At 36.2% G+C, this 15,116-nt stretch overlaps 2 protein-coding genes across 6 annotated transcripts in view; one reads left to right on the top strand and one right to left on the bottom strand.

Moving 5' to 3' along the window:
* The window catches only part of LOC307159391 (uncharacterized protein), a 216,538-nt gene extending 208,275 nt beyond the window's left edge, over positions 1-8,263 (top strand). The window contains exon 5 of the transcript XR_013821368.1: positions 8,250-8,263. The gene's annotated coding sequence lies outside the window, so the exon portion shown is untranslated. The remainder of the gene's footprint in view (positions 1-8,249) is intronic.
* Positions 1,852-15,116, bottom strand: part of zbtb20 (zinc finger and BTB domain containing 20) — a 68,597-nt gene continuing 55,332 nt past the window's right edge. For all 5 annotated transcript variants that reach the window (XM_079872713.1, XM_079872716.1, XM_079872715.1 and 2 more), the window contains one exon: positions 1,852-14,182. In XM_079872713.1, the coding sequence (XP_079728839.1) occupies positions 13,638-14,182 (545 nt within the window). In that variant the 3' untranslated portion in view covers positions 1,852-13,637. The remainder of the gene's footprint in view (positions 14,183-15,116) is intronic.

Genomic DNA, 15,116 nt, shown 5'->3' with positions numbered 1-15,116 from the left:
ACAGCCACAGGTCCAGAAATAAAAACACAAATCATCCCATCCTTTAATGTACAGGAAAGTACTATTTTTTTTATTCCTTCATATTCAAACTTCACAAACAGAGTGAACTTACAATACCTCAGAGAGTGAAAATTACAAAAAAGGTGCTGGTAACATTTACAAAAAAATCATCCTTACTTTGCAACAATCAGTTATTCTTCCACTCTTTTTTTTTTTAGTCTTTTGCATTAAGGCTTAATACTTCTGTATAAAGTATATGCAAGTCTTCACAGTTTTTCGAAAAAAGTCACAATATTATGTAACATAATGAAGCTTTTACGGCTATTTTCTGTTTAATAACAAATACACATCACTGGTAAATATACGTGAAAATACAGGGCTTACTGTAAAATGGCAAGTAATGATACTGTTTGCTGAAATATTTTTTTTTTTCTAAACACATTTGTAAGAAAGGTTACATGAGATACCACTGAAATAACTGAAGCAGAAGGAAAAGAAAAAAAAAGAAAAAAACGTAATAATAAACATACAAACAAGGGAGATCGCCTCCAAACTTTGGCACATCCCTTTAAATATTTTCACAAAATATATAAGGTTTATTTTTTCTTTCAAATCATATGCATGGAAGTATAGCAAAACCGGCATAAAGTGAAATCATGCTGTGTAGTAAGGTGCTAAATTAGAGATATTACAAAGCCCGTCTGTTCCAGACAGGTAAGAATAAGGTGCATTTGTAAGACTGAAAAGCATGTAGGCCTTTTTTAGGTTTCAATAAACAAAAGAAAAATAAATTACAAATGCAACACAAACCAATAATAACATGACCAATAGTCTCGAGGCGACCTCATGAACTCATGCACTCCCACTGATTCAGAGAAATGTGTGACAGGCTTTTCCACAGACATGTTAAATATCGCATGGTATGTTTGTATGCGCGTTTGGTGCTTCTTTTAAACATGGAATATCGAGACACGATGACGTGATCGAAAACGAAACAGAACGAAGCGGAGCTTTTATTCCAGGGATTTGCTAAGCTGCACTAGTTTAGAAGTCAAAAGACACAAGCTCTCTCCCTAGAACCGACCCTCATGCATACTGCTAAAGTGACGCGACAAGCTTGCTCAAACAACCAACATCACAAAAGCAATTTGGTTTTAGTGCAAACACAACTGGCTGGCTTCAGCTTCTTAAAAACAAGCTCACCGAGAAGATTACATGAAGGCACATACTTATGCTTCCTCTACCACGCATCATATTGAGACGAACTCAGCAACACCACAAAGCAGTTTTAACAGGAAAGCCACTATTTCCAGAAACCATCACTATATATTCACGATCGCTAGACGTCATTATCCATCGAAACCAGCTTCAATCACACGTTCTCCCTTTATGGACAATATGAAGATTTAGGTCGATTTTGCGTGTGCCGTCAGAAAAGAACCGTTCCTGTTCGTAGGTTGAACCCGGACCGTGCCTTTTGATCTACGAGAAAATGAAGTCCCAGAAACATGGCAGTACGGACAAATGCTTCAGCAACAACTCATTTAGGAACGAGAAGCAGTAAGTATATGTTTGCGCTCGATTTAAGGCCTCGCAGATCTCTCCAGGCCTGTACGAATATTCAACGCTATCTCACGACCAATTCGTACGAGTGATAAAAAGGTGGCTAATTCGTACGAATTTGTACGATTTGTCTAAACCCACATGATGGGTAGGTTTAGGGGCGGGGTCAGGGGTAGGTCATTCGTATGAATTCATACGAATTGGGCAATTCGTAAAATATGTACGATTTAGAAAAAAACGTATGAATTCGTACGAATTAGCCACCTCGTAGAATTCGTACGAATTGCCGTGAGATCAGGCTGGAATATTCCCCTGTAAATATTTCATTAGTGTTGGAACACACACACACACACACACACACACACACACACACACACACACACACACAACATGTCTTCATGTTTCTGGGACAGCCTGCCTTCTCCACTTCTTCTTTTCCTTGTAAAAAAAAAAGGTGAAAATTATTGTTCAAAACGATCACAAGAGGAAACAGGAAGCATTTCATTTTATTTAATGTACCTACAACTTGGACATGTTATACGGGTTTTCTTTAACTTTACAGCCTCAGCATCATCATCACACATCTTCACTGTTGTATCTCTATAAACAAATAATGCAAAACACACCTTTTTCCTTAAACAAAACAGCATAATTTAAGAGCACAGAAAGCTTTTGTCGTTTTACACGGTTGGTTCACGTTTATGTACGGTGTTCTATTGCTATTTATTGAAGAAGACCAAGAATAACTTTAGTGCAAAATTCTTTTCTGGTTTGAGAAGTGGTATTTGGGTTTAAGTCAATGCGGATTGCTACAGGGATCAACTGTGGTTTACTGTATGTTTAGTGGTTTCTCTCAGTGGTTTGCCTTTTGATATCGTCTCATGCAATTGCTTTCTTTAACATTCTTACATTTTCTTGGAATCTTGTGGGGAGGGGAAAGGAAATAGATCTCTATGGTATTAGGGGGATTATAAAAAATGGGGTCAAATTCATTAGAGAGACAGTTGAGTGTAGACAACCCTGTGTATCTGAACAAACTGAGTGTGTTTGGCTGGAACGATCCTGTGCACCGTGCTGCGTTGTGTTCATGAAAGCCCTATTCAAATCAAATCAGAATTTGACTTGGCTCGACTGACGTCGCACAAATAATGTCTCACAAATTTAAAAAAAAAAAGGAAAAAAAGTTATTCTAGTCCAGTGTTTGACATATAAAAATAAAATAAAATGGCCTTCTACGCACACACACACACACGCACACGCACGCATCCTTATTCTATATCTCTAAACAGCAGGTATCATAAAGCAAACTAATTTCTCATACAATAATAATAGTAATTGGACAAACACAAATGAAAAGGACAACCGCAGATTTTAATTTTAAGGTTGTTTGAATACTGTAAAATGTTTAATACCTTTACTACAACAGCTCCACATTTTGCTCAGTTTGAATGTTTCAATATAAACTTGTGAGAAAAAAAAAAGATAATGAAGTTTGTGAAAATAAATTATGTGCTAGTGCAAGAATAAAACAAGGCTTAAGATATGGCTTCAAACAGTGAAAAATACCAAATCTTTTTGAAAACGTTGATTTTTAAATCAGCTAGGATCTAACGTAGTCACCTAAACAGCACAAAACAGCACAAATCTAAATATGGCAGTAGATATAAGCTAGTAAAGTATCCCATGTCATGATACTACATTGTCTATTTGTCAAGGGGTAAAATCCTACTATGATATGAGCGTTTCCATCCAAATATTCACATTACACCGATTATATGATATCACAATATGTTACAAAGAAAAATGGGAATTTGGTCCTTGAAGATAAAACGGCGGTACTAATGTCACATGTTTTTCCATAATATATTATTCATTTGATTTCATATCTTAATTTAAGGTTGAAAAAAATTCACTGCTGGAAATTTCGCTATAGAGCTGTTTTATAAAGGCCAATTTTTTGGTAAATTAACCTCTTAAACAAACTTATGTGCAAACACAACAAATGAAACGCTTGGTCCATGCTGACAAATAACGAGTGAATCTTAACATCCATTGCACGAAGCGGAGCAGCTGAAATAAGGAAGAAAGAAAAACAGGATGAAAATCAATTTATCTCGCATCAGTGCAATTGCTTTCATGTTAGATGTTTGTTTCATGTTGCTGAAGCTAAAGATATTAGGAAATAATTAACTTTGACATATCAAAAATTGGGTAAAACTATTTAAAGGAGTCTCCATGGAATCAAAAAAGGGAATTTTTCTGCCCATCAACAGTGTTATCAGAGCACACAATGAATATGATGCACATATTTCACAAGCATGACCAAATTTCAGGATTTTTTTTTTTTTCTTTGGTGTTAACAGAAACTTTTCAGACCTGCATGGTCTATATTGTGGATATACAATATCCTTTTTTCAGACTTAATAACCAAAAATTGGTAATTTAATGAATTACGTTCAAATTCGACTTTACGAGCTTTGGATATTTAATTTGTTTGCTTTGTGTTGCTCAAGCAATAGCACATTTGGTACAATAAGAATGGTTAAAAACAAAGGTTAAAACATTCAAATAAAAGAATAAAGAAAACAAACAAACAAGTGAACTATGCCAAAATTATTATATCATGCAAAGATTCCAAAAGCCTTTTTCAAATAAAATATTTTCTTATTGACATGCTGTATTTGAAAAAAAAAAAAAAAAAAGAAAGAGAAAATGAGTGGCCCCAAACATCCACCTTCAAATGAGCAGTTGTATTGCAGCATTTCCATATTAATGTCCGAAAAACGTTCAGATTTCACTGATAACAGAATAACGTCAGGGATTTAATTGCATTTTTTGTGTTTGTTATGTTTTATATTTCTTGAGCTAAGCAGTACATTAAATGAAGGTGAAAATCGCACTTTAGACATTTTAGAGGAGTGTTTAAGGGTGTTATGACGGTTCCTCAGTTCTACATTAAACTCAGATCAAGATTACAGAGAAGAATGGTATTAGAAGGATCAGATATAAGTGCTTATCAAATGAGTAGTGTCTAAAGTCCAAGCAAGCATCCACTGTGGGTCAGTCGAAATTCATTTGGAAACAGACTAAATCAAATGGGCACTGAATCCAAACATTCAACATACATGCAAGTTAATAATATTTGCTTTTCTACCGGACTGAAATCCTGTGAAAAAACTGTGTGAAGAAGATTCTATGAAATGGGTCATTTTAAGAGCTAAGTATATTATCTATCTGTTTCCTACACTAAACTATATGCACTAGTTGTGTATCAAAAAAGCATCTACCAAAGGAATACATGTAAATATGCCTACATTTGCTGTTTCTCATTACGGTACTTGTATAGAGATTATGTGTAAATCATAGTTGAAAGTGTAGCTGAAAGTAGTTTCTACCAAAAACATAAAAGCGCTTATTTAGTATGACTAATTACTGAATGTCAGGAAAGATCTGCCTAAATCTCAGTAAATCAACATGTTGTGTCGTGACACTGTTTTACTGCTCTATTCCGTATGAGTATAGAGTTTTAATTGGACTACGTGTTTCTTAGTCCATTTTATTCCTCTTAACATTTTAAGTGTGTATGTCTTTAAGAAATGTGTGGTTGGAGGGATCACATGACAGGAAGCAGGAACTGCACTTGTATAAAGAGAAACAAACAGGGGGCACAATAGATACCAATCGCTTTTCTGGAGTGAGGAGTTCCCGCTTGCGGACACACCTTTCCAGACACCGCTTCAAGCTTTTGAATTATCACTGCTTTCGGACTGTATGTACACTGGTGGACGCTCACATTGGGACGCTTCAACACACAAGGATTTTTATGGACTGTTTTATGGTATGGTGCGATGGACTCTATGCTTTTAACAGCCTGAGTTTTCCTGGTTTTATAGTGTTGATTTAAAAGTCTCTTGTGAAGATTGTAAATACACCGTTCTTAACCTCAGTTTTGTCTCATTCTTTTAACACCCAATTCCTCACACAGTAAAATCTGACCCCATTTTAAATTTTGTAATCTCAATCTAATTGGCTGAACGTTACAGTGTCACATTCTCCTCTGTTTCTGTCCACCCACAAAGCTGTATCACCTTCCACAAACAGTCTGTAGGAATTAATAGAGAAGTCAAATTGTATCAATGTTTCAGAAAACTAATGCTGCCCAAAATGGCACTTGTTAAAGGAGTAAACAAAATCCCCATCCCAGGTCACCAGTAACAGCAGGGTTGTCCATCATTCAGACTTTAAAGTTACACAAAGTAAAAAAAAATTGTGGTTCAAAATACGTCATAATTTTTTCTTCCAAAATGTATTTTGTGTTACTCTGATTCACTATGGTGAGCCTATTATAAGAGTTTATATATTTTAGGCCCGTCGGGATGGTTTTCATGGGAAATTGCGCACATGCGTCACTCGCCCGTGAGTGTCTCGTCGTATCCGTAAATAGAGAACGCGTGCAGAGGTTAGTTTCACAACGAGCGAGAAAGTTTGACATGGAGTCGCTAAATCTCCAACCTCCGGAGAATCACGTGTGTTACAAAACAACACCGAACAGAGGATAGTCTCCTGGCAAACAGAGAATGCGACAGAGCTCGCAATCAAACAAGAATCAACATCGGCGTTTCGTGGATGGCAAGAACTAAGGAAACTGAAATGCGGAGATTGTGTTTGTATTACTCAACAGGTGAGTAAGGTATTTTATTGAACAGATAAATTGCCAAATGTATCTCTCTAACAGAGTTGATTGTAAAGCATTATCTATTGTGAAGGATCATTTCATTATGGTTGTTGTAACGCTGTGCTGGAATTTATTCTCAAGAAAGCAGCGTGTCTATTAATGTGTAAAGCTACGGTAACGTCTTCTAGTCAGCTTGAGATCCTTTACTGGATCTAAACTGGTTAAATCTCTTAAGCCTATAGTGAATGTTTTATGAGCAGCAGGATAACTATATTAATCTGCAGTCACGCAGAGCCGATGCACAACCAAAACAATGTTCTTCTGCAAAATGCATGCATTTTTGTTTTTAACCGCTAGAGGGCCAACAGCTACACGGTGTACCTTTAATTAGGGATGTCTTAATAATGCCAATTCAATTTCTCCATCCAAAATTCAAAATTTGAATTAAGGTGGAACACTTTTCATTTAGGGAAGTAGAATTAAAATTGGTTCTCCAAATCATTATTGAGAATACATTACATTATTTGGTTTACAAAAACATATGAGAAACCTTTTATTTAATACATTAACGTCAATATAAATGAACGTCAATAATCACAAATTTGACGTCAATATTTCTTGTCATGAAATGATCTGAAAACATTTTTTGTGGACATATGGGGGAAGTTTAGAAATGTGTAAATTTATTCTTGACTTTGGTCCAACATCAGATTGTATTCCACCTGTAATATTTGATATAAAAATGCATTAGTTTTAGGAAATCTTCATTACGACTGTTATAGTCAGGCATTGTAGTTGCAGAACAATCTCTGTTACATCGACCGCTTAGTTGATTAATAATTTGATTAAAAATGCTAGTATTATACAAACACCTATTGTTACTGATGAACTGAGGTCATAAATCAACCTTTTTTTCCATTTTAACAGGACAGACTGATTCCTTTCCGTGTATACAGCGGTTGTGGAAGATAGAGAAAGCACAAAACACGTAGCGCACACTTAAGAAAAGCCCAGCACAAGCACCAGCATCTGTCCGGCCCTCACTACATTCCTTGCAGGCCCTTAAATACAATCCACTGAGTGGCCTTGCTGAAAACTGTGGGTGTCGCTAAAGGCATTCAAACTATCCCGAATCCAAATAGGAGATGAACTCCCAGGTTTCAGAGGCCAAGAAAACATGCAAATGACATGAGCACACTTGCGTTTTCCAGTAAAAAGTGGGAATCGTGCATGTCACGTGTTACAGTTGTGTAGTCAGCATTAATACTAAAAGTACGCCTTGTGTGATTAGTTAAGAAACTGCAGTATCTGTATCTGAAATTTCATATATATATATATATATATACACACACACATATATATATATGATTTATCTAAAGATATTTTATGTTTGCTTGCTTCTCCTGTTAAAATCTGTATTGTACTTTGTCCTGTAAATATATGTATAATTTTCTATTGTTTCTGAAAAACAAACAAACGAACGAACAAACTCTGTCATCATAAATAGAGTAAATGCTTTGTCTTTGGATTTGAGCCTATGATACAAGCAGAAGAATATCATATAATCAATAGTGAATACCATTCAGAGCTGTAACGCGGAAAGAGAAGTGTTAGAAAAGTGTGTTATCACAAGCATGCTTACATATTCAACCTCTGGCAAAAAAAAAAAAAAAAATCAAAAATCAAATAAATTTGGTATTGAACGTATGATATGGTTGTCTACCGACTACAAAGATTAAAACGGTTCTCATTTACTCTGTTATATTCTTCAAAAAACAGTTCGCTTTGACTGTGTCTCTATACTCTAGTTTCAGTTTACAGACTAGTCTGTAAAATCTGGCAAAATCACAGAACAACAATGACCTCTTTTCACATAAACCATTGCAATATTGATTACGGTGTACACAATATTATGTTGATTATGTAGAACAACAACTGCTCAAAAGCATATAGCATTAACATCTTCGAAAGGAAAGATGTCATCTCAAGCAAATTCAGCATCTAAGAGAAGAGAGGAAGAAGAGGAAATAGAAAGGAAGAACGATCTTCTTTTTTTTTTTTTTCTTTTTTTTTTGTTGTTGTTTGTTTGTTTCGTTCACATACATAAATGTCCAATAAACTGCATATCGAAAATGCAGACTTTTTCAATAGGGCATTTAAAATACGCGACGTATAATCATAAACTTAGAAAGGCAGATTTGGATAGAAAAATGAATTTAAGTTAACTTTAACAGGGGAACTTTGGACACAATATAACACTGTATATTGTAGTAAAAAATAAGCTTCATTTTGGTGATTTCAGGGGTTAAAACACAATAAAACTCCCTTACTTATTAGTGGTCCTTGAATGTTACAAGTCAAAGTCTTTTTGTGACATTTCAGATCTATTTTGTGATTATTATTGCTGGTAATCCTCATACTTGCCTCATAGAGGGATCTGTCTGAAAATTGATAAATATGCGTGTGTGTGTGTGTTTCATTTTAGGCAGTGAATATTGTTTTGTTTTTACTGTATTATTATTATTACAGAATAAAAATAACAGTATTATTGTGAGCTTTATTAAGCTTGGAGCTGTAAAAAGAGGCACTTCATCATTTTTTTTTCTTCTACAAAGGAGAGGCATTGTAAAAATCCACATGTACAGTGTTAGGTGTTGTTTTGGTTACAGTACTATCTGTTGTAGATGCTGATGAACACATGGATACTCTTGTTTTGAATTATTTTTGACCATCGTGTAGTAGAGAATATCACGTCTTTGTTTGTTAGAAGAAGGAAAAACTGCGAGATGAAAGATAGATTGAATCTGACCGTTTAAAAAAATGGAGATGGGAAAAAAATGGGCTGAATTTGACCGACTGAAGCATTAGATCGTCAAATCCACTTAGTATTATTACAGGATGCACAAAATATTTTGTATGTTACGGAAAAACTCTGAGCGTACAATAAAACCGGTCGTTCGGCCGTTCCGACTAATATTCACTCTGTCAAGCGAGCAAAACATCTTCTGCTCCTACATAAATATTGGTGATGTTTTCCAAGGTCTTTTCTGTGCCCACAAGCCTATACTCTAGGAATAGATATTATTTATAAATTAAGATTTTTTTTTTTTTTTTTAAATGTACCTTTGTTAAAAAGCAAGGAGAAAAGAAGACTTACTGTAATAGCAAAGAGAACGCTGTATCTATACTGTACACTGAAGAAAATTCATATGTATTGTAAAATTACCATTTTAAGCAGAAACAAAAATAAAAGCTAACTCTACATTTATGAACTGTAAATATATACTGTAAGTAATGTAAAAAGTCTATCTGAACTAGCCATAGAAGTGATCGTCATAGTGCTTTTTAGAGCCCACGAGAACGGTGTCCAGTCTAGATGCAATGGATCGACGACTATGACGTTTGAGCATCTGAATTGTGTCGGAATATTTTCGTGCGGATTATTACACTTTCACAAACTACACAATTTCGGCTAAACAAAGTCTCTGTGAGATAAAACTATTTTTTTTCGTCGTCGTCGTCTTCGTAGTTGTTGCTTTTCGCTTTTTACATATGAACAAACACGGAGCAACAGTAATATCGGACATTAAAGCCTCATGGCACTCCAACACAAGCGAGATGAGACGGCTTTAATATATGAAGCCTGATACGAGGACCGGCGACTGTTGCCTCCATGCATGGTTATGAGCCTATACCACGACGAGAAGAGAAATCAGCGATTTGCATGTAGCTATACGCATACGTCCTTCATAACCATCACTAGACAATCGTCCAATACTGTATTGCGAGGTTGCTTTTCTGTCCCCTTCTGTTCTCTGCCCTTTCCACGTGTAAAATAAGCGCAAGAAATTGCAACAGCACCTTCACAAGCAATATTGCATTTGGTTGCTTGATTCAAACATGATTAAGGCTATCCTTAAAGACACAGCTGATGGCCAATGTAAATCCCCTCCCACCCAACAGATGATGCTATTTGAACAATATAGCTTATCATTTGGAAGTGATATTGATTTATCTGCTCTCTAGTAGCACTCATTAGGTGTTTCAATGGTGGAAATGTTCATGTTTAGGTTGGTATGCTCTGGTGTGTTCGAAATTCATATGGGCGACATCAACGATCGAGAACCGAGAAAACTACAAATGGAGGAGACAGGACTCACCGCCCAAAATCTCCTTGATTATCCAAAGAAAGGCCAAATGCAACCAACAGAACATGTTTCTCGTTTGGCTACTCAATGCAAGCTTCGCACAAAACTCTCCACAAACACGTATGCTAGTCTAAGGCAACACCTCAGACCGATACAGAACAGCCCGCGGCCAAGCTTTGCAGCATAAAAAGCGGTGTTTGGTCTCACAGCACGATACAGAATATTCAACAGGCGCGTTGTCGTTCACCGGGACAGCGCTGGGTCAGGCCAGATCATATCATTCAGAATAAAGCAAGGGCCTTAACAGCATCGCGTTCCTCCTCGTGTTATTTATTGTAGGGAATATAGTAATGATTGTTCTTGAGAAAGTTACCAAATGCACTCCTAAGTGTGTAAAACTACATGTTGTCACTGTTGCCGTACCTGTACTGCATATTGCAAAGGAAGCCCTACAGTTCAGGCGTCACAAATTGTACAGCACACACATAGAGACATACCAGAGGATTATACACACACACACAAACATGTTGCACACACATGCTCATACAAACACATACATAAATGTGCTTGATCCCTAGACAGCACTAGAAGCTTTGCACAACGACCCTCTCGTAGAAACTTACTTGTTCTAAAAGACATTTATCATATATTTAGGCACACACTACAATTTTTTTTAAAAATGTGGTTTTGTGGTTTTATGGATTTTTTTTTTAATGTTTGTTTTTTTTTTTTTTAGTTTGGTATGAATGAGAAGAAAACCGAGCATTTGCTTCAATGAATTAACTGCATCGGGATGTGGGAAGGGATGGAAGTGGTGTAAGCAATACATCATTAGGATCTGACCAGGGATAAGCTCACAATGCTTTAAATATAAATAAAGAAGAAGAAGAAGAAGAAGAAGAAGAAGAAGAAAAAAACCTTGCATAAACAGCACAAAGTAAATACAATAGCAAGTGATGATAACAAAGCCATGAAAAAATTGAATCATCTAATCAAAAAAAAAAAAAAAAACCTACTCAAACACAAGTGAACTATAGAACCAAATATTTGATAAAAAAAAAAAAAAGAAAATAAAAAGATTATCTCTAAAAACTAGAACATCTCTGGTAACAGTAGTGCACTTATTGGTTTAAGCAGTGCAACATATATGCAAGAAAACAATGCAGTCCTCTTATCAAGCTTTTAAGAAAAGATATTTCCTTTATAAACAATGAAAAAAAAGAGAAAAAAAATCATAGAATTTAATTTCTTAAGTAAAACAATTCAATGTTTAAGCACAGGATTTTGAAGTAAATGTGCAAAGTAGCACTGTATTTCAAACCTACAACTTATGCGACCAAATTCCAAAATGGAAAAAAGTCTAAATAAACTGATTGATACATTTTGTCATCATTTTAACGACACTTCAAAGGTGTATCTACTCAGATAAGTGAGCAAAATTGCCTGATTGCAGTTGCACGGCAAATGAGTCTTTTATATCCATAAAATACGTGTATAACAAAGCCAAATATGAACACAGAGCTTCCGAGTGACGTAACACCAAAAATACAACCTTCCGAACTCACTTCCGAAATACACACACAATGTCTAGATATCGGTAAAACTGGGAATGTTTCTTATTGTTTGGAGAGCTGTGGTATATTAAAGAAGAATGACCGTGTTTATTTTATTGTGGTTCAGTAGATGTTTCTATTTTTTCTTTTTCTGTTGCCTATATCCTTCCCCTTCTCTCTCTTGCATTTCCAATCAGGCAAAAAACAAGGACGGCTGTTTGAGCCACTAGGTGGGGCTTAAGGAACAGGAGTAGTGCATTTTAGTCACCCCACCGGCCCAAACAACTGAGTCACAGTAGTCGCCACTAACAGGAAATACATCATTTTTACGCATTTTGGGAGGTTATTTCTGTCCAGTTCACTTTTGATCTAATCTAGCCCATGGCTCCAAATAGCTTAACGTTTCCCATGTTCACTGAGAACTACTAATAATTAGAGAAATATCCACATAACGTTGGATTCTACAGCTGATAACAGTCTCAAAGTGAGCATGTGAGGAGCAGCAATTAACTTGGATTCTGGGCCTGTTTGCATACTTAAATCTGCCTTTTTTTTTTTTTTTCACTTCAAAAATAAAACAAAACCAGAACCATGGAGCAAATGAAACACTTTATCTCACATTTCGTTTTGAAGCGGAAGAGGTCAACTAACAGTCGTCTTCTTTGTGGCAGTGTATGCGAAACGAATTGGAAATTATTAACGGCATTCAAAGTTTTTGCTCGAATACTGTCATCGATAAACTTTTTTTTGTTTCTTTGTTTTGTAAACTTGACCTGAACCATTAAAAAAGTGTGGCGGGAGAAAAGAAAAATGTCATAATCGTAATAATCATTCATTCATCCATCAAGCCACTCGAAAATTCCCATTTTAGTACAGTTTGTAAAACTGGCTTGTACCTTGACAACATCAACATCATAATCCCTCAATGCCATAATAATAAATAAAAACCCAGTGTCAAATTGAACAACTCTCCTGTTCTTATCGCATGTAAAAAGGCAAACATGTGACCATCAATATTTTAGAATGAATCTAGAGCCAAATGTTTTTTTTTTTGCTTTTTTTTCAAAGTTTTTTTTTTTAATAATCTATACCACAGTAAGCTTGGACGCTTATAGTGTCCAATACGGTCTACATGGGAAAAGATCTACAAGTTTAAAAAATTCACTGCAATGTTTATTTTTGTGCACACGCACGCTCACATGCACAAATACACATACGTACAAAATACCTCTACCATATATAAGTGTGTATAAGTAGTTTGTGCGTGTGAGTGCATGCATGGGTATGTGTATTTGTGTTTGCGTATGCCAGAGTGTGTGCGAGCATGTGAATTTTTTTTTCTTGTGTGTTCTTTCGCAGGCCTTTCGGTAGTGTTCAACACATAAATCAGTATTTAAGGAAAGCATACATTTAGAGGCCAGTAGTATGGATCCAGCCAGTGGATCATTATCCAACTACACAGCCTTAAGGCCACCATCTTTTTTTTATTCTTTAAGAATAGCAAGGACAAAAAAAAAAACAAAAAAAAAAAAAAAGAAAGAAAAGAAATTAAACGCTTCTTTTTTTTTCTAGAAAACTTAATGTGCCAGTGTCTATACTCATTACTCTTCATGCCCCAATATAAGAAAGAAAAAAAAAAAAATCTAGTGCCGTTTTCTTTATCATTTAATTCTTTTTCATGTTTACGTAAGTTTGTACTTATCCGTCGGAGACATGCTTGCGCATGTGGTCATTGAAGTGCTCGATTTGGTCAAACTTGACAGGGCACACGGAGCACATGTAGGTGGTCCCCTCCTGGCAGCTTGCTTCCGCAGCCACGCCCACTCCGGTGCTCACGACTCCGCCCCCGGCTCCGCCCCCTCCCACCGGCATGGCCAGGGCCACCACTCCCGCTCCCGGCTCGGGAACGGCCATCGGGACTGGGATGGACACGGGGCCTCCGACGCTTCCTGCGGCACTGACCCCGGAGACCCCGGAGACCCCGGTCCCGGTGCTGTGCAGGGCCATGTGGCGCTCCAGCAGGGTCTTGTGGGAGAACTTCTTCTTGCAGATGTAGCACTCGTAGGACTTCTCTCCGCGGTGCAAGCGCATGTGGACGTTGAGGGAGCTCTTCTGGGTGAAGCGTTTGTTGCAGATGCTGCACTGGTACGCTCGGACTCCTGTGTGTGTAACCATGTGTTTGATAAGATAATCCTTCAGCGAGAACGAACGCCAGCAGATGCTGCACTGGTGCGGCTTTTCACCTGCGAGAGCACAGAGCACAGAACCATTAGAAAGATATTTAGATAAACATGTGCATTTAAAGACTGATATTATACAGAGATCATACTATCCTTACTAATTTTAGGCTCAATATTAAGACATGTGCATTGTGCAATAAAGAAGCACTCCAAATAAAGTTTTATTATAAGATTTATATCAGTAAGTCTCAAGCGATATGTCAGTATGGGATGGGAATGGATTTGTAGAATACTTATGAAATAAATGTATTTTAAATACATTTCGGTGAAGGTTTTTTTTTTTTTTACTAGGGATCACACATTTAATTTTACAATTTTGAAAATGTTATCACAGATCCGGGTTCTTCTCTATGGAATTAATTAGTGCCGTGGTTGCTTAGCAACAGTAAACTTTGACACTGTACAGTGAAAAGTTACCGTATTTTGCATGCAGGTAATATCAATGAAGACATGTAATAAGTATGAAATAGATGCTTGCTTAGCAATATGCACTGTGTGTTATATTCATGAAAGCTCTGAAATTACACACATACATGTTCCTCTTATTTGTTAAGAACAAACATGTCTGCATTTAGATATTTAATAACACCTCTCAAACTCTTTGTGAACCTTTTCACACAAAATTTGACATGAAATTCTCTGTGCATATATTCTAAATGGCAAAATAAATAACAGTTTAATTGTTGATAAAGAAAGTACAAATTTAAAATATGATTGTTCCTGTCATTCTTGCTTTTTAAAACACATGTAACTTTTGCTGATAAGTTGAACTTCGCATGCAGGTTACTAATATTGCTAAATTTATTAATCTTAATTATGGAATTAATTAGTGCCGTGGTTGCTTAGCAACAGTAATGTACAATTTTGAAATCTGAAAGCCCAGCACAGCCAACATGTCATTTTCATCCTCAACATTTTTTGCACCAGTGATGTCTAC

The sequence above is a fragment of the Squalius cephalus genome, assembly GCF_949319135.1.
Source record: "Squalius cephalus genome assembly, chromosome: 5".
Taxonomy (NCBI): Eukaryota; Metazoa; Chordata; class Actinopteri; order Cypriniformes; family Leuciscidae; genus Squalius; species Squalius cephalus.
This window is presented reverse-complemented; position numbering and strand designations above follow the sequence as displayed.